The sequence below is a fragment of the Homarus americanus genome, unplaced genomic scaffold, assembly GCF_018991925.1.
Source record: "Homarus americanus isolate GMGI-L3 unplaced genomic scaffold, GMGI_Hamer_2.0 scaffold59495, whole genome shotgun sequence".
NCBI classification, from domain to species: Eukaryota; Metazoa; Arthropoda; class Malacostraca; order Decapoda; family Nephropidae; genus Homarus; species Homarus americanus.
Window position 1 is genome coordinate 4410078 of NW_024732415.1, and position 20753 is coordinate 4430830.

At 43.8% G+C, this 20753-nt stretch overlaps 3 protein-coding genes across 4 annotated transcripts; 2 read left to right on the forward strand and 1 right to left on the reverse strand.

Annotated features, from left to right (window-relative positions):
• Positions 1–1199: 1199 nt before the first annotated feature.
• On the reverse strand, positions 1200–12535 carry LOC121868621 (alpha-(1,6)-fucosyltransferase-like). 2 transcript variants are annotated; one of them, XM_042369442.1, is made up of 11 exons: positions 12435–12535; positions 10499–10628; positions 7303–7478; positions 6925–7111; positions 6568–6733; positions 5701–5863; positions 5146–5386; positions 3817–3990; positions 3515–3659; positions 2833–2972; positions 1200–2162 (listed from the first exon to the last, which is right to left on the reverse strand). In XM_042369442.1, coding segments are annotated over exons 1-11 (1725 nt in total). In that variant the 5' UTR covers positions 12436–12535; the 3' UTR covers positions 1200–1960. The 2 variants fall into 2 exon arrangements, with proteins under 2 accessions (XP_042225376.1, XP_042225374.1); XM_042369440.1 differs by having other exon boundaries at positions 5146–5392.
• A 5818-nt stretch (positions 12536–18353) lies between these two features.
• LOC121868506 (formin-2-like) lies at positions 18354–18734 on the forward strand. Its single transcript, XM_042369171.1, has one exon. The coding sequence runs from the start codon at positions 18354–18356 to the stop codon at positions 18732–18734; it is 381 nt and encodes a 126-aa protein (XP_042225105.1).
• Positions 18735–18886: 152 nt separating this feature from the next.
• On the forward strand, positions 18887–19882 carry LOC121868507 (basic salivary proline-rich protein 4-like). The gene is made up of 2 exons (XM_042369173.1): positions 18887–18930; positions 19285–19882. Exons 1-2 carry the CDS (start codon positions 18887–18889, stop codon positions 19880–19882), a joined length of 642 nt encoding a protein of 213 aa, XP_042225107.1.
• Positions 19883–20753: the final 871 nt, after the last annotated feature.

A 20753-nucleotide genomic window follows, 5' to 3' on the forward strand; every position in this document is an offset into this window, starting at 1 on the left:
AGAGCCCCCCAGGGGTGGTGGCAACCCCAGAGGCCCTCCCAATGGTGGTGACGTTCCCAAGGTCCCACTCAGGGGCGGCAGTGCCCCCAGGGGCTCTCCCAGGGGTTGTGGCGCCACCATGGGCCCACTCAAAGGCGGCGGCGCCCCCAGGGACCTTCCCAGAGGCAGTTGTGCCCCCAAGGACACTCCCAGGGACAGCTGCGCTCCAAGGGACCTTTCCAGCGACGGTGACCCCCTCAGGGAACCTCACTTGAAAATGCCCATGATATTGGTCAGATTTAAAAACAAATTATTGAGGGGCGGGCTTACAGCGCTACCCTTTCCCTGAAAACCCTAGCTAGGTGGGCTCGTTGTGTTCGCCATGTTCCCCAACTGAAAACGTCTCGGACCCCCCCCCCTCCCCCCTTTTTTATTTTCCTGGGTCCGCCCCGGTGTACAGTATCCCTCGGTGTTGAACTTGCGTATACACGCTTCCTTCTTTAATGACACTACCTTACCACAAGTGTCCTTATTTTGTAATATTTTTTCCTCGCCAATTAGGTGTACTAAAAACCAAGGTATAAAGATATATTTATGCCTTGCTAAAAACATCCCGTTCTGGTTGAGAGGAAGTATCGCTTTTCCAACTGTGACAATCATGATGAGGGTGGCGGCTTTATTATTAAGTTTTAGTGATTGTGGGTATGTCAGATTCTTCCCCAAAATCACCAACCAGATATACCTGTGACCTTAACTGGCTACTTGCATGAGTACGTGTCAATGTATGTGTGCATGTGGTAGTGTCAGGGGCTGATCCAGGAATACCAAAAAGGGGAGGGGGGGGGGGGTCCAAGAAGCGAGCATAGCGAGCACAGCGAGCCCACCCAGCTGGGGTTTGGGGGGCCACTGGGAAACACCCATTATTTTTTTTTTAAATCTGACCAATATCACGAGCATTTTTAGGCCATTTTGAAGTCACGCGCACTTGATATTAAGAGTTATTCTGAGGTCAATAATAATTACTTTTTACTGCACAAAAATGCATGAGTACAATATTGTATTTAAGAAAAAGTATTGTAATTTTCTGATGAAAAGGGGGGTCCGGATCCCCCTGGATCCGCCCCCGAGTGTGAGTATCTATGAATGTGTGCTTGTGTGTGCGTATGTACAATAATAATGACAATTCCACGGGTAAATATAATAATAACAACAAGACCAGCATAGTAGATATATTTCCAGCAACTGGGAGTATAATCCATGAGATCACAAATTGTAATGTTCAATACAACATAAATTAGTTAGAATTACAAAATCTTAAGACAACAGTGTGTAACAGACGTAACCGACCGCCTAAGCGGCTAACGAGCCGATCAGTGGTGAAGAGGATAAAAGTAAAAGTAACAAATGATGAAAGTTTGGAGCCGAACACTGTGATAGTAAACACACATATACAGTATATATAGCACTAGTGGGGCTACATCAGACTGGTTACAACTTGATGTGCAAAGACGAGTGTTTAGCAGCAAGTAGGACATCATCAAAACAATGTAATAATCTGGTACTGGATCAAGATCGGAATGTGGTCACAGTGTGATATGAACACACATAGGTGTTTACAATAAGTTGTTTTGTATAGACTGTGTGATCACCATCTGCAACATTTTTACGTACGTGTTTCTGAACTCTTTCTAATTTCCTAGTCTGTAATTGTGTAAGGCCTGGGAATCACACAAAAGCTTCATATTCCAACTGTGATCAAGAATATATCACACTGGATATGCTGTAATTCATGTATACAACTTAACAGAACCTGAAATTATTACCGCAGTAGGTGATGAATATTGTTCTGACTCCCTTACAAGTTTAACATGTCAGACTATTTAAGTACTGAGTTGTGTTGATATGTACCAACAACAGCTGACAAGGTGTATTATGTAAGGATAGGATGGAGGGATCTCTTGATCTCTTCTTTGTCATTCCCTTATAACTTTCCTGTTTTATCAAAGTGACCATAAGAAGAAGTATTAACAATGTCGTAGACTTTCTCAACTTTGTAGTAAGGGTATTTACCTCTTTTCATGGTTCTGAGGTTCACACCTTGAGCGAAGCCGTCGTGGAAGTTGTAAGGGTATCTGTAGCCTTCCTTTATGAGGTCTCCCGTCTGCATCATAATCACCCCCGACCTGCTCCCCCACCCAGGGAAAGACAAATATTTTACAATCAATAGAAGTAAATGAATTCTATCTTTCAATAATTTTACCTTTTGTCCATCCTTAGGGTGTTAACCCGGTGGCATTACCTCATCCTTTGTCTGAAGGGAAGCTAGGAATAATTAAGTCTCCCCTGAGAGACGAAGACACGTTTTTTTCTTCTTCTTGAAAAACAAAAACAAAAACAACTAGCCGTCTCTCCTTTAATTATGAGGCATTTAAATTGGGACTTTTAAATACAGTACTTGTACCATGGTCCAACACGCCACTCGAAGATCATTCAACATAGACCCCCAGAAGAGGACATCACTTTGGATCCTTTCATTCATTATTGAAACAATGAATTCAGACATACTGTAAATCAGCAGTTATGCATAAAAAAAATCAATATTAGGAGAGGGGAGTTTTGCAAAGATTTAAATTCATGTGGAACACACTAAAACTGTTGGGGGAAGGTTAAACAATATTACTGGAACGACTGAGGATGCTAAAAACGCAGCAGGTGATCCAGATGCTGGCTGAAAATACGAATTAACAAAAGATATTATAAAAAATGGAACATTATTGATAAAACGTGGGAACTGAATTGACAGAGGAAAATTTGATTTGATTTCAAGAAAGTCACAGGGAAAGTGGTGCTGACCTGCGGGGGTAGTGAGGGAAGCGAGCCCGGGCGAGTTTTGGTCGCTGGAAGTACACGAAGTAATCGTTGTCGAGTGAGCTGAAGTACGAGGAGGCATCGGGGTACAGTGTCTGCATGATCTCATAGACCAGTCGACCCACCTGGACCCAAGATGTGATGAAACGAAGGAAAACATATTACTTTCTCACTGATTAATGGGTAGTTTCAAATTTATCAATTATCCCTATGTCTCTTAAACGAAAAGATCACCTCTCCCTGTCCTATAGTAACTTCTGTGTCATTCTATCCCTAGCTGTATACTCTCCACTAATCGAAGTCAAAGTATCATATTCTATATTTGCATTCCACTCACCTTTTAGTACACTCATTTTGCTGGCAAATTATCGACACACCTTGAAAAATGTGCCATTGAGTGAAACCAGGACAGATAGAATCACAAATTGCGTTCATGGTCCATCGCTCATCACTCGCCCTGATTCATATTCTACTTTATGAAAGTATTTGATTTTCTTACCTGTAATTAATTATCTCTCAAACAATAGTGAGGGTAGTGTGGCTTGAGTCATGTTGTGTGGATCCTTTGCTGTAGGTCTTAATGGAACAGTAATATAACATCCCTAACAGGACTATTTTTACCACCCAAAGCTGCAAAAGGTGTGTGGGAGTTTAGGTAGGGACTCACATTGGACGATAAGGTGCCCACCACGAAGCTGCAACGGGATAGCATGAATACGTCGACTACACAGGAGAATTTGGAGAATTTACGCAGTTTGAACTCGCCAACGCTGTCGGTTTCTGGGTTGTACAGGATCTGGTAATTCGGGTATCTGAAAGTGTTCAAAACTGAGAGGAACTGCGGATAGTAGGAACTCCTGAAAACCCCAAATTAAGGGATTGTGAGCAGAGAAGGGGAAAATAGGTAAACAAACGGACATGTAGTTATTTTGATATTTTTCGAGAGCAAAGACAGAAAAAAAATCTTACTTTATCGTAGCATTGGAGAAGATGTTTCGGTCATCGGTGGCGAGGTAGATCCTGCGCGTGGCGTTTTTCTCCTTTAGGTCCAGACTCTTGTAGTATTCCTCCACATGATTCATGTATTCCTCCAGATCGTGCAATTTCGCCTCATTCTTCTTATCAGTAAGTCTTACATGTACTCTGTAGGTGTTAAAAATGAGAACAGTCGCACATGTACTCTCAAGGTGTGAAGGATGAGAATCACACATGTACTCTGTATGCGTGTTAAGGATGACAATCACATATGTACTTTGTAGGTATGAAGGGTGATAATCACACATGTACTCTGTAGGTATTAAGTATAATCTCTGTACTGTTCATGTACTATGCTGTGCTTTGTAGATGATAAGGGTCACCTTTTGGAGTTAAATTCCGGACATCTGGCACAAATTTCTTTTGGCAGCTCAATAGAAGAATTCTGATTAGGACTCCAGTTGGTTATTTTGTTGACAAAACTCTCTTTCTTTCGTGTTAATTAACCGAGGGGTTCGTAAGTCAAGAAAATCCTATCTTTCAAGCTGATTGTCACTAAAGCATATCTTTTAAGCTTAGTTGTCAAAAAGGACATCACCATGAGAAAAGTTTCTGAAAAGTAGTGTTCTTCAGTCTCCTTCAGTTTAGTGTCCCCTGAAGTCCACAGTACCAGATTGAACAAAGGTAGTGTGACTCAGAGGTACAAGTGATCTTCAATATAAACCATGTTTATAAATTTTTTAGTGTAACTCTTGACAGGTATCATAACAAATTTAATTAAAATCAAACTTTAACAATTTATTTGTTAAAATCTAACAACATATGGCAAAGTTGTCACGACAACAAAGTAAAAAGACAAGAGTATTTTTCTTGATTCCCGGGTTAGGTTAGTTATGAAGGCCACTTCTCCCCCCTACAGGGGAACTGGATGGCTGAGAGTGATATCTACTGAGTGTAGACGCTAGGTTCATAATGTTACCCTCCAAAATAAGTACTGTACAGTATAATGAAAATAACAGTAACATTAACTACTGCAGTATAAAAAATTTGTGCTAGCAACAAATGCAAAAGGCAACAGATTAAGTTATGTTTTACTAAAAAGTGTTTGCCAAGTGGAAATGGTGTGGAGTTCCTTAGACGAGTTGCCTTTTAAATCAAATATGGAATATTATTCAATTCATAACGATTTGACTACACTGAATTATTATTATGAGAGAAAGAGAGAGAGGTGAAACCTGACACAGAATGACGCAGTAGATACAGTAATTATGATGGTCACAGTTTACAAAATAATTGAGAGAGAGATACAGCCTATGGATTTACCCGACAATGGGAGTCTGGAAGTTGAGTGTGGTGGTTAAGTTGTGGATATTGTCTTGTAAGTGCTGGTTGGGACGTAGCAAGTACTGGAAGAACTGGCCAACCCACCAGGCACCGGGCTCCCCGTGAAACCTCAATAGCCGCTGCCAGATGTCTTGTGGTATCGACAGAGGCAGGTAATCAGGCGGTGGTACCGGGTGGTCCCAGTCGGGGAAATATACCACGCGGCTGTCTCCCTCCAATCCTGTAGCTAATTATATCAACATAAGAATACTATAACTAATACATCAACAACATATGAAACAACAACTAATATATCGATAATATAAGACACTAACTAATGCCTTATCATTGTAAGGCATCTTGGGAGTAGAGTATTGCTGGTGCAGTATGAGTGTTGTTTTTTGTGGTTGTGGTAGATAATAAGTGTGTGGTTGTGGTATAAAATAAGTGTGGCTAAGGTATAAAAATGTGTGGTTGTTGTGATATAGGTTTAATTTTGTTGTGGTGTCTTTCTTGGTTAAGACATTGTTTTGGCAGCTGGTTCAAGAGACTCACCCGGCCACTTGGAGTGTCTGGTGATGTGGGAAGTGTTGCAGGAGCTGATAGGGAGGAAGTACTGCTCCCAAGTGCCACGCTGTAGCACCATGGTCCTCTGGCTCCCGTAGGCCGCCATCATACAGAACAGTACATGGTGCAGCTGGCACCCAACCCCACAGTTCTGGTGTAAGCACAGAATTGTCATTTTAGGTAATTAATGAGATTTAATGTCGCTTATTTCTGACATTGTGTATCGCTTAAATCTTATGTTACTTTGTTGGCTATCTAGTATAGCAGGACATGAAGACTGTCTGAGCTCTTTTCCAATATAGTATCAAGGAAATTTGAATATCAGGAAAATTGGAAATTGGTCAGTGAAATGGTAATTTTCATGCCAATTTAGAAAATTTCAAGGCATATTGAAAATCTTAGGAAAGAAAGTCGAAAATTGCATTTCGGGAGTGTTTGATTGTGTGGCTCCAGTTAACAAACATTTCCAGCTATGTTTCTAGAAGAATACTTTTGACTTCAACAATTCTAGATGTCTAGATGTCTGGAAGGTCAGTATTTTTTTACCAATTTCCAGTTCCTTTTTAGTTTCTTATTACTGTTTCTGGTTCAAGATCTCTCTCAGGATTTGCACATTTAATTACACAAAACAAAGCGTTTGTCACCCCCCCCCCCCACAAAGTTTCGGTAAAGTAATGAGAAAAATTCCAACCAATACTATATAGTATGAAGAACTCTGCACGTATAAGGGTACCTGAAGTTTGTATAAATGTTTAGTATACTTCCTGGCTGTGGTAGAGGTAGAGTTTAATGGGACTCACCTTGCCCAGCCTACAGGCCACCATCTTGGCTGCGATACGGTCAAATTGTACTCACTCTTTCCATCCTACACGCCACTATCTTGGCTGTGGTACAGTCAGGTGGGTGCTGGATGGCGTAGAGTCGTCGTTGGATCAGTTCACTCAATTCAGCTGCCTCACGCTCCCTCCATGTAGGTAACCCGTCCATGTCCTTCAGTCGCCTCAGGTCATATTGGGTCACTCTGATGGTACAAAGCCAAAGTCCTTAAGGGTCATTCTAGTAGAAAAAGGTCTTAATGGGCCACTCCAGCAGTATAAAGTCATGCTGGGTTGTAAGGAGCACAAGGTAATACTAGTCCCCTTTAGAAGTACACTCTAGTAGAAAATGTCCTTTACAATATCATTATACAATCAGTTATGTCCTCCACATTACCTTTTTCGATCATGAATTTCCTCCAAAATATTCTTTACTGTATCCACGTTAATGTTCACTATATTGCTCCTTTCTTCTTTTTTTTTTAGGAGTTGGTTGAGCTGATCATTGATGAACCATGTGTTCTCCTGCACGTCCCTCTCCACCTGCCGCCGCGCTAACTCATGCTCCAGCGATGGCTCATACACTGATGAAAAATACAAACAATATACCGGTTATGCTGGAGGTAGTTTGTAAATGATTTATTTTTTCGTAAATAAAGACCTCAGTGTGATATTAAGACCACTACATGGAAATCATTGTACAATACCAAGGTTTTTTTTTATTCTGGCGATTTTATTCGTTGCCGATTAGCGATAACCTCTTTGATACACAGACCTGGGTTGAGGTGAAGGCGTTGGTGTAGAGGAGGCGTTGATGTGGTGGAGGTGTGCTGGATATGCGGTGGAGGTGTAATGGAGGCGCTGGTATGGTGAAGACGTGGTGAAGGCTTGAACACTGTATTAGAGATGACCCGGTTCTTGTCGTGATACTGTAGTGGCACAGGGGTCAGGCTGTGAAACGATCCACCTATTGAGTTTTACATCCAGGCGTTGTGGTGCCACAGTATGAATAAACATCAGTCATCGTTAGAATAAACATCAGTCAACATCCGTCAACAGTAGAGTCAAAATCAAAGTTAACACCAGCAACATTAGACCCAACATCACATTTAAACATCAGATTCAACCTTAAAGTCAACAAACGCATCAATGAAACGCCCGGGGTTCAAGACATATGAAAAAAAGACAATTTTAATCTGAACATTGATCAATAAAGTAAAATTTCTAAATAATCCTCGGGGAAGATTAACTTTTCTCCATTCCAAGGAAGACTTAATTATGGGTGATCTAGAAATGAAAGACAAATAATGAGACATAAGACTTGCTGGTAGGTCTTGAACTGAGTCCTGGGACTAATTGTCATGCTGGTAGTTACAGGTCATTTGGTAGTTTTGTGAAGATTAATTGTGAGGGAAGTATAGGTTACCATCAAGTAGGAAGGAGAGAAGATCAGTATTATTGTCAAATGGTACTACCACTAAGTCTGAAATTATTTACTTGTCATTCTGTCAGTCTCCTCAGTGCTACCATAAATCCAAAGCAATGAGCTTACTATTATATTCCTATTGTAAGAACAATCTCAACAATGCTGGTCATACTTTGTTCTGTTCTGTACCACGCTGCTTATTCTCTCGACCCTACAAGATATAACAAGATATGACAACCAAGGAGGAGAGACTGGACAATGTCGAGGTGAAGGAGATACTGAAAGACGGATGTTTACAGTATATACTTGCGCTTAATAACTTTGTATGACAGAATAAGGTGTGACTTATATATGTAGAGCTGGTATTTAACATATTTAACACCGACAACAATGACCCTAAATGGATAAATAATTATTTAAAGAACATCATTGGCCAAAGGAAGGCTATAGGTAGAAGGATAAATCGTGGCGAAATTCACCTCCGGGATTATTATAGGGTATTGGCGAGTAGGGTCAAAACCGAGATAAGGAAAGCCAAGAGGAATAATGAGGTAAGGATAGCAAGGGAGGCGAAGACAAACCCCAAAGGATTCTACCAAATGCATCAAACTAAAACACGAGAAAAGATTGGACCAATACGGTCAGACACCGGCGAGCTCACTGATAAAGACAGAGAAATGAGCAATAATTTGAATAAATATTTTTCAACAGTTTTCACCACCGAAAATTTAAACACGATACCCGGGGCACCGACTTTATTCAGAGATAGTGAAGAAAACAAATTAAGCGAGATAGTAGTGACTAGTAACGATGTTAGTAAGCAAATAGACAAACTAGAGCCTAATATGTCACCTGGTCCCTATGAGATATTTGCCAGAGTATTAAAGGAATGTAAGTAAGAGCTTAGTATGCCCTTAGCAAAGTTGTTTAACATGTCCTTAAAAACAGGTGTAGTACCAGAATCCTGGAGGATAACGAATGTAATACCGATTTTCAAGAAGGGGGATAGATCACTATCCTCTAACTACTGCCCAATCAGTCTAACATCAATAGTAGGCAAATTACTGGAAGCAATCATTTCAAACTCTATTCGAAATCACCTGGAGAAGCACAGATTGATCAATGATTCCCAGCATGGCTTCACAAGCGGACGTTCATGTCTAACTAATCTATTAACAATTCTTTTCATCAGTTTTCGAATCGGTGGACGAGGGGCACAATTATGATGTGGTATATCTCGACTTTAGCAAAGCCTTCGACAGAGTCCCCCAAGAAAGACTAATTAGAAAGGTAGAAGCACATGGCATCAAAGGCAATATCCTTAAATGGATTAGGTCGTGGTTACAGGACAGGAAACAGCGAGTGAGCATTAATGGCACTAAGTCCCATTGGAGCAACGTCACAAGTGGAGTTCCCCAAGGCTCAGTACATGGACTATTATTATTTATTATATGCATAAACGACATAGATATCGGCATAGACAGCAACATAGGCAAATTTGCTGATGGCACTAAAATAGGACGTGTGATTAAATCTGACGAGGACTCCACAAAACTAGAGGAAGATCTAAACAAATTTTTCGAATGGTCTGAAAAATGGCAGATGAAATTCAACGTGGACAAATGTAAAGTACTCAGTATAAGGGATGTAAAAAGGGAAACCAGATACCAGATGAACAACGATGCCATTGAGAAATCCGACTGCGAGAGAGATTTAGGAGTAATGATAAGTAGGAACCTTAAGCCAAGTAAACAATGTGTTTTTGCTCGTAACAAGGCTAATAAAGTACTTGGGTTCATACAAAGGAGTGTTAGTTGCAAGACTAGCGAGGTCATCCTAAAACTGTATCTTGCTCTTGAGACCACACCTGGATTACGCAGTTCAGTTCTGGTCACCGTATTACAGAATGGATATAGAATCCTTGGAAAGAATTCAGAGGAGAATGACAAGACTAATCCCGGGCATTAGGAACCTTGAGTATAGAGACAGGTTAAAGCATCTTAATTTGCACTCCCTCGAGAGACGTAGAGCGAGGGGCGACCTGATAGAGGTGAATAAGTGGAAGGCAGGGCTAAACAAAGGGGACATTACAAAGGTACTCAAACTATCCAACAAGGAGCGAACTCGTAACAATGGTTTTAAATTAGACAAATTTAGATTTAGGCGTGAAATAGGTAAACACTGGTTTGGAAACAGAGTAGTGGACGAATGGAACAAGTTACCAAATATCATCATTAAATCGAATACGCTGAATAGCTTCAAACATAGGTTGGATGCTTATATGAGCAATAGGGGTTGGGTGTAAACGGGACTGCCCAGTATGGGCCAATAGGCCACGCTGCAGTTTCCTCCATTCCTATGTTCTTATGTTCTTATTAAGGTGTGACTTATATATGTAGAGCAGGTATTTAACATATTTAACACCGTAAAAACAAAGTAAAGAGATTCATCAATAAAGACAAAGAAAATATAAACAAATCACAAATAAATAATAATGCACTATAAGAATACAATAATAAACTACCATCATGCACCATGAACTTACTTCGACTGTGTCTGGAGGAGCCCGGGAAGTACATCAAACTTAACTATGAAGTACCCAGCAAGATACACGACCATAACTGCCACTAACCAGGTTCGATACTTCGCAACTACACCAGCAGGACCTTCTGACACTGAAAAGAAACACGTGTGGAGTCATAGTACACCTCGGTGACTCAGTGTCGTGTGGAGTATACAGTAGACGAGGCATATCAAACATTCTGAGATGAAAAGAGTTATAGTACTCATTCTGGTATCTGCCGTACCCAGCTGTTTTACAGTTTTGTTTTCGCCGACAGTACACCTGTGTCACGTCTCTAGGAACAATACATACACCTGTGCCCACACCTGATTAATATCACAAGGAACATATTGCGAATATGTGATGTGAGCCGTAAACAGGCGAGTGAGGACGCCATGGTGGTGAATAATGAAACTACCGTACAGCTGTGTTTGTTGTGGGTTCAACGGCCACGGGGGTGTGTTGGCAAGTTACATACACGTAGTGACAGGAGGTCCGGAGGAGGATGAATGTGTGGCGGGAGAATTCCTGATACAATTCATCTGTTTATGGCAAAGCGTGGCCGGTCTCTAATAATGTCAAGTGCCAGGCATGGTTCCTAAGAGGGGGGGTTATTTCGTCATGAACTCCGCATGCATCCATGGTCGGTGCTGTGAACGCTTTGGAGCTTCGCCTTGCAGAGGCTGCAAGGGTGTCCAATAAACTATCCCCCACGCGGGGCAAATATCAAAATCTTGTCATGGAGTTTAGGTTTCATTCACCCTTAATACTGGCGATGGTGGTAGTAAATATGGTGGTTGTGGTGGTGGTGGACGGTATGGGTGATGGTGGTGCAAGGTATGGATGATGGTTGTGGTGGTGGTGGATGGTGGGGCTGATGGTTGAGTGGTGGTGGTGGATGGTGGGGCTGATGGTTGAGTGGTAGTGGTGGATGGTGAGGCTGATGGTTGAGTGGTGGTGGTGGATGGTGGGGCTGTTGGTTGAGTGGTGGTGGTGGAGCGACACACTCGAGGATAAACACCGAGGAAAATATGGCCACAGGTGAACCAGGTAGTCGTACCCTCATATAGTCGCATATCATTTGTAATAAGTTCTGTTAAATTACGTCGTGTATATTATTTGATTTTACAGGGAGTTCCGTAAATATCTTACATAATTCAGGTGATGTTTTCCTGAGACATAAATAAAGATAAATGACTAAATGACCAAATTGTCAATTCTCAATAGTTTCGGAATTACAGCACATGACAGGTTTGGTAGGAATGTGATGAAACCTTCGGTTACCTGACAAAAATCCCCTTGATTTCTACCTGTGGGGTCACATAAAAAGAAAGGTGCATGTTACAGAGATTCGTAAACCGCGAGGAATTGTGGCGCCGTGTACAGGACAGTGTGACAAACATTCACAACAGCCCTGGGGTCTTTGTACGTGTGCGACATTCACTAATGCGACGGGCTGAGCCCTGCATTGACCAAGAGGGGCGGAACTTGAGCTTTTCCTTTAAATGGTAATACCAATACAAATCATATGGCAGTATTATTGTTGATAATCATCACTAGCACAGTGTATGTTTCATATACACCCCATATAGGTTTCATCACATTCCTAGAAAGCATGTCATGTGCTGTAACTCCCAAATTATTGAGAGTTGACAGTTTGGTCAATTAGTCAACTATCTTTATTTATGCCTCAGGAATACACCGCCTAATTTATAAATTATATTTACGGAACACCCTGTATATTGGTGAGGACCCTTACACAAACTCACCGTTTTTTCACCCCAACAGGGGGAATAATAATGTAATGCACTTTATAGACAAGGTAAATTTATATTCGGGTCAATGTTTTCTATACAATATATTGTCTTTTAGTAATAAAATTCGGTGTACTAGAAAACAAGAAATGTTAACAACTTACTTGTACTTGTGAACCGGATGATCCCTGGAACGGATCTGGCACGTTTATGGTATTCTAACGCCTACGAAGATAAATGAGTTGCCAATTCTCATGTTCTTGTGTAGTACGTTGTACCTGACACCTGCAACTAATAACTACGACATGAACCTGTTTTTTTATGTATATACAATATATTATGTAAAGTTCAGTCCCTAAAATGTGTCGTTATTTTTTCCATCTTTGCAATATGAAACGCTAGACGAAATGCTTTGATATATTCTTCAATCCATCGCGATATGTTGGTATGCCTGCTCCCCTTATTAGCAACATATAACTTTTCCCTATTTTTTTCTTTTAATTTTATCCTCTTCACCACTGATCGGCTTGTAAGCCACTGTTGGCAAGTACTGGGCATGCAATGGCTCCTGAATTTATTTGAACATTCTCCAGTGCTTGTTACAACACTCTGGCCGATTTTTCCAAGAGTTCACAATTCTCACTCCGAAAAAGTTATACAGTTTTCTGGGCTTGCGGCTTATTCAACCTTGAGCTGTGACCACTTGTGGGGCGAGTGTCCGCCAGCTCCAGGTAAGAGCACTCGACTCAGTAGTGCCATTTGAGATGTTTATACATCTCAATTAGGTGCCCCCTTGCCCGTCTGTAGTATAAGCTAGGCAATTTCAGGCTCTCTAATGTCTCAGTTTAGCTGAGGTGCCGTAGTGCAGGCACCAGTCTGGTGGCCCTCCTTTGTACATTTTCAATCAACTGACAGTCTCTAGCATATCTCGGGGACCAGACGGGGTGACAGTACTCTAGACGGTGAAGCACTTCACTCTTGAAGATCGTTAAGAGGGACGGACCGTCTAGATATCTGAACGACCTTCTTATAAGACCTAATAATTTAGTTGCCTGATTCACCTTTTCGCAATGGGCCGAGAACCTCAGCTCAGAGATCCTTTCCCTGCAGCTCTTCAAAGTCTGCTTAGTTCTTAATTTCCCGAAATAGCTTTCAGTCATCCGGAGACATTTGTAAGGAGGAATGTACAGCGTCAGGCATGTAATTTATGAAGCAAACAAACAGCAGCAGTCCCAATGCACTGCCCTGTGGTACTCCGCTTGTGACGGGTACACGTGATGATTTCGTGCCTTTAATCACTACACACTGCTTGCGGTCATGGAGAAAGTCTCCAATCCACGCTAGGACATTTCCCCGAATTCCGTACCCTTCCAGTTTTATTTTCAGCCTTTCATGGGGTACACTGTCGAAAGCCTTGGCAAAATCAAGGTATATATTATAGATATTACCACCCTGTTCCAGAATTTGGGTCCAAATATTCAGTACCTTGAGTAATAGTGTTAAGCAGGAGCGCCCCGGCATAAAACCGTGTTGTCAATCCTTTACAGTTTACAAGGTTGTTTCGTAGTACTGTAGATGTTCCATCATGGCATCTCTTAGAATGCTTTCAAATACTTTACATGCTATGCCGGTCAGGCTCACCGGTCTATAGTTATTCGTAGAGTGACGATCGCCCTTCTTGAAGATAGGACTCACATTAGCTATTTTCAAATCACCGGGGAAATTTTGCTCATCGAGGCATTTACAGAAGAGGATGTTCAGGGGCTAGGCAATCTCGTTGCACAACTCTCTTAGCACTCTGAGATGCATCATGTCAGGGCCAGGACTCTTATGAACCCTTTACCTTTGACAAATTATTTCTTATAACCTCTTCTGTGAACACAATGTGGGTCGGTGCTGTGTCGAAACGTCTGTCCTCAAACCCAGGCAGATTAACCGCATCCTCTCTTGTGAACACAGAGAAAAAGAAGCTGTTCAATGCCTCAGCTTTATCCTGGTCAGAATCTGCGTAACTGCCACCTTCAAGCCTCGCATTTTTAATTTCGACCTTGCATAGCGGTAAAGCGCCTTTGGATTTGACGTGACCTCGCTTGCAGTCAGCCTCTGGAACTCCTTTTCAGCCCTTCTACACTCTGACTTGGCTTGGTTCCTGGCTCTTGCATACATCCTCCTGTCCTTGAATTTCCGGGTTTTCTTCTTAACTTTGTCGACCGCCGCATGGATCATGTGAAGGAGTCTCCTTGTATTCCTAGAGGGACTGGATTTGGTCTTGGGTCTATATTTCTCGAGCAAATGGGTCACTTTACAAGCTATGATATTCAGCGTAGTGTCTGCGTTCTTACGCCTTAGTGAGTCAGGCCAGTGGATACCTCTCTTCTCCTCCCTCATCCCGTCGTAATTTCCCTTGTAATATTTGCACCTTGGCCTGGTTTTGTCGTGAACTAAGTAACAATTAAATTTGAATGACAACATTACATGGTGCCTGGTGCCAACTGGGGCTAGATGTTCCAGTTTGGCCACCATACCCTCATCGTTTGTTATGATGAGGTCCAGTGGCTTGGGTGTTTGCTCCCCTCTGTAATGTGTCGGGTCTTTAACCTGTTGGAAGAGAAAATTATCTCTCAGAGTTTCTACAAAAAGAGTAGCGGGGTTATTTAAGTCATTTGGCGTGAACTCATTTCTCCAGTCGATGTCGCCATAGTTAGAGTCCCTCATGATAAGGGTTGAGCATCGCTGCGCTGTCTATTAAGGCTCTTAAGTTCCTTTGGTTTACGGTAAGCTACAGTTTGGGGATCTGCAGATACACCCGACAATAAGTAAGTCCCCTCCCTTTAATTTAATTTTACACCACTTGGATTCTTCAAAAACATTCTCTCCCTGTACCCTCACGTGGCTGGCTCTAAGGTCTTGCCTAGCGTAGATAACCACACCCCTCTGGTAAGTTTCTTGAGAAAGGTTCGTAAATAAGTCATATCCGCCAATACTGAACTCACATTCCTCTGGGTCGATCCTCCTGTTCTTGTACATCAGTTCTACAACACCCATTATATCGGGTTGGTGGACCTTCAGTAGTGTTTCAAACTCCTCTCTCTTATCAAGGAACGTGTCAGTACAGTATTAGTGTACATGACATTCAAGCCGGAAAATGTTCTAGGTAACATCTCTGCTCTTGGTAGTAACTCCGGCCTCCCTCCATTCTCAGCAGCTGCAAAATTTGCTAAATACTCTGTATTTTGCAAGGTGTGATTAGAAATGTCATTGTTTACACGGCGCTCGCCTCCTCCTGGGTGGGAGGTAGAGCAGGTGGAAGGTGTACCGCTTCCCCCTGGCTCTATGCTGGCGCTCTTGCTTCCACTACCCCCCCCCCCTGGATATAACCTATGTAGTCTCGTTCAAGAGTCTTCGAACATTGCTGGAGACAGCTGGCAACTTAAGGCCGCTTGTTTACCATAGTACGTAGTAAAAGTTATGAATGAATGTAAAAGTGATCTGTGATTGGTTACTTAGTTCCCCGTTGCTTAATTAATGGTTAGGCTTTGTTATTTCGTATTATATTATACTACATCCTATAGTAAACAAACTGTCTTGAGTTGCCAGCTGTCTCCAGCAGTGTTCATAGAATCTTGAACGAGAATGTACACCTATCCCCGTTCCTCCTCGACTCCTCCCTCCTCCGCTTCAAGCCCTGCAAGACCCGTGCGATCTGGATGAATGAATACATTCTGAAATGCCTCGCTCCTTGCTAATTTTTTTGCCTGCCGAATAACTTCCCATTTCTTCTCCTCACTCACAAGTGTGATCCAGAGGGGGCGAGGCTTGTCCTCCTGCTTTTGTCCGAGCCTCCTCACATCCTGAGGAGGGGATAGCACATTCAGAACCTCTGTACAAATATTCTCAAACTGCAACTCGTCGTGTGTTTTCATACTCTCAGTTTCCTCCGACTTGCTCTCAGGGACTCCAAAAACTATTACGTTGTTCCTGCTCTCGAAACGTTCCAGTTGTTTCTCCTCTCCCCTAAAAGTATGTCTGCTAGTTGCCATCTCTTCGACACACTTCTCTTCTTTTTAAAGGCATAATCAATCCTGTCTAGAGCGTGGTTTCTCTCAGGGGTATTTAACAGGAGGGGGAAGTGGGGTCTAATGGCTGTGATATCTAACAAAAGTGAATGAGAAGTGTTAGGGCGACTGGTGAAGGTAGTATGTCTGGCATAATTGCAACATAGTCAAGGGTCGGGAGGGATTGGTCTAGGGGCTGTTGATTACAAGCGTATCTGTTTACCTTTAACTGTTACGACTCACCTCGCCAAACCCATTATCATGCCCATTGCATAGTATAGCGTCTGACACATCTGTTCTGGCATATTTACCTGGAATATGCTCGTGCAGTGGTTAGTTGACACTGGCCCATTTGCCTGAGGACGGAGGTGAGACGATGAACACCTCATCCTCAAAGTCTCTCGATCACCCATTGCTTCTGGAGGGGTGTAATGGGGGGTGGAGCTGCAGGCTATGCGATCATGTAAATTCAAAACAAATAACTATAGTGCCATGTAAATATAATGGGACAATGTTTATATGTTTGAGAGTTCGTATTTTGAACATTCATAACTCGGAGTCCCCGTGTATATATACTAATCATTAACATTTTGCGGCCATTTTCCACGCTTGCAGGGGTTAGCCGTGATTACCTGATGGCAGCTGCTGGTTAAAACCAAAATGGAATATCCTTCCCCAACCTACCACCTTAAGCCAAGGGCGCAATCAAAGAAAATGCACCAGGGGATGGGCGCAGCTCTGGTGACCTAGCTGACACTAGACATGTCGAAGCAAAGTCTGATAGCAGGATGTCTTTACTATTTAACCACAGAGCAGAAACAGCTTGTATGGCTGGCAGGGTCACAACTCCCTCCGGAGGCAATTTAAGACTACTCGTGTAGGAGTGAACTTTTGACCCCGACTGTGCATCATGCAATATATATGTCCCTTTGTGACTGTTCATCTGTCAACAATCCCAAACTTAGCAAAACTCGAAGGCAGCACCAATGCAGTCACTTGGGCGGTCGGTCACGTCTCTGTTATGCACTGTTGGCAAGTACTGGCTCCAGAATGCAGCTTTACTTGTACCAGTGTTGGTCAAGTCTGGCAGATTGTTCCAAGAGTTTAAAATTTTCACTCTGAAAAAGGTTGCCGTCACAATGTTCTGGACTTGTTGCTTTTCCATCCTTGATCTGTGACCCCTAGTGGGACAGGCGTCCGCCAGCTCCATTTATGGATACTCTACTGAGTAGTGCTCTCTGAAATGTTTTTAGACTTTAATAAAGTCACCCCCTGTCCGTCTATAGTACAGTATAAGTTAAGCAGTTGCAGGCGTTCTAATGTCTCTGGGTAACTGGGGTGCCATAGTACAGGCACTTGTCTGGTGGCCCTCCTTGGGACATTTTCAATCAACTGACAGTCTCTAAGACAGACGTTCCCAAGCATTTTCCAGTGCGACCTCATCTAGCGCTGTCGCCTATCCAGTGCGACCCCAAATCATTACATTATATATATTCGTATAATAAATACGGACATATTTTTACACGTATTTAACTGTAAAAACAATCCAGGAAAATACATTACATAATTGAGAAGTGTAAAAGTAAACACTGGCAGAAACAAGTTACAACTCTGTCATGATTATATCATCATTTAGTGTTCTATACCTGAGGGTATAATTACGTGGTTAAGCAACATAACATACAGTTTTCTTAGTTACAACTCTGTCATATTTCATATGTGATATGTGTGCATTATCATTTAATTAATCTTAATGCACGTTACATCAGTCATAATTCATATGTGACATGTGTGCATTATCATTTAATAAAGTTTCTGTTAACTGGGGATATAATTATGTGGTTAAACAACATATGCTACGACTGTGTCATATTTAATATGATACGTGTACGTCATCATTTGATTAATTTTCTATACCTGGGGTTATATGAGGTTAAGCAACATAGCACACAATATCTAAGTAGAAGTTTGATGATACAGTATACGGTTGCCCTGCCAGGGGCGGCTGCACCCCCTGGGGCCTTCTCAATGGCGGCGGCGCCCCCAGGAGCCTTCCCAGGGGTGATTGAGCCCCCAGCTGCCATCCCAGGGGCAGCGGCGCCTCCAGGAACCCTCCTAGGGGCGGTAGCGCCCCCCAAGGGCCTTCCCAGCGTCGACAGTGCCCCCAGGGGCCCTCTCAAGGGCAGCGGCATCTCCAGCGACCCTGCTAGGGTCAGTAGCGCCTCCAAGGGCCCTATAGTCGGCGGCGACGCCCCCAGGTGCCCTTTCAAGGGCGGCGGCGCTTCCAGCGATCATCCCAGGGGACCTCCCAGGGGTAGTGGCGCCCCCATTGACTCTTCCTGGGGCTGTGGCTTCCACAGGGACCCTCCAAGGGGCGGCGACATCCCCAAAACCCTCTCAGAGATGTGATCGCCCCCAAGTCGGCCTCCCAGGGGTGACGGCGCCCCGGGGGCCCTCCCAGCGTCGGCGGCTCTTGCAGGGGCTATATCAGGACCAGCGACGTCCCTAGAAACGCCCAGAGATGGCGCCCTCATTGGGCCTCTCAGGGGTGTGGGGCCACTATGGACCCTCCCAGGGGTGGCAGCGGCCCCATGGACCCTCCCAGGTACGGTAGCACCCCCAGGGACCCTCTCAGGGGTGGAGCCCCCCTATGGACCCTACGAAGGGTCCCCATGGGACCTATTACATGCTTGTTCGTTGTATGATATATATTACATACTTCCAGCAGTTCTTTATTGAACTATGATTGGTGCACTGTCCTTTAACCCACCAAATTACCGCCAATAGGAGAAGATAGGAGTCAGTCAACACAGCACCACAACTTATGTTTTCCTATTGGATATTATTCTCCGGTACCGTCTCCAGAATGCGATGATACTGGAAATGAGAAGGGCGATGTATTTATTTAAACGTTGCATTTCCCAGAGTTCTAAATAATGCAAAAACTACTGTAATCCAGAGGTCCTACAGGTCTGGCGATCGCAGGGGCCCTCCCAGGAACTGGAGCGCCACCAGGGACTCTCCCAGAGCGGCGGCGCCCACAGGGACCTTCCCAAGGGCGATGGCCCCCCGTTACCCTCCCAGGGGAGGCGCGCTCTCAGGGTCCATCACAGGGACGGAGGCACCCCAGGGACCCTCCCAGGGGCGGCGGTGCTCCCAGGGACTTTCGCAGAGACCCTCCCAAGGGCAGCAACGCCCCCAGGGACCTTCCAAGGGACGGTGGCGCGCCCAGGGACCATATCAAGAGCGGCGGCGCCCCCAGTGGCTCTCTCAGGGACGGCCACGCCCCAAAGAGCCCCCCAGGGGTGGTGGCAACCCCAGAGGCCCTCCCAGTGGTGGTGGCGTTCCCAAGGTCCCACTCAGGGGCGGCAGTGCGCCCAGGGGCTCTCCCAGGGGTTGTGGCGCCACCATGGGCCCACTCAAAGGCGGCGGCGCCCCCAGGGACCTTCCCAGAGGCGGTTGTGCCCCCAAGGACACTCCCAGGGACAGCTGCGCTCCAAGGGACCTTTGTAGCGACGGTAACCCCCTCAGGGAACCTCACTTCAAAATGCCCATGAAATTCGTCAGATTTAAAAACGAATTATTGAGGGGCGGGCATACAGCGCTCCCCCTCCCCCAAAACCCTAGCTAGGTGGGCTCGTTGTGTTCGCCATGTTCCCCAACTGAAAACCTCTCGGACCCCCCCCCCTTTTTATTTTCCTGGGTCCGCCCCGGTGTACAGTATCCCTCGGTGTTGAACTTGCGTATACACGCTTACTTCTTTAATGACACTACCTTACCACAAGTGTCCTTATTTTGTAATATTTTTTCCTCGCCAATTAGCTGTACTAAAAACCAAGGTATAAAGATATATTTATGCCTTGCTAAAAACATCCCGTTCTGGTTGAGAGGAAGTATCGCTTTTCCAACTGTGACAATCATGATGAGGGTGGCGGTTTTATTATTAAGTTTTAGTGATTGTGGGTATGTCAGATTCTTCCCCAAAATCACCAACCAGATATACCTGTGACCTTAACTGGCTACTTGCATGAGTACGTGTCAATGTATGTGTGCATGTGGTAGTGTCAGGGGCTGATCCAGGAATACCAAAAAGGGGGGGGGGGTCCAAGAAGCGAGCATAGCGAGCACAGCGAGCCCACCCAGCTGGGGTTTGGGGGGCCACTGGGAAACACCCATTATTTTTTTTAAATCTGACCAATTCACGGACATTCTTAGGCCATTTTGAAGTCACGCGCACTTGATATTAAGAGTTATTCTGAGGTCAATAATAATTACTTTTTACTGCACAAAAATGCATGAGTACAATATTGTATTTAAGAAAAAGTATTGAAATTTTCTGATGAAAAGGGGGGTCCGGATCCCCCTGGATCCGCCCCCGAGTGTGAGTATCTATGAATGTGTGCTTGTGTGTGCGTATGTACAATAATA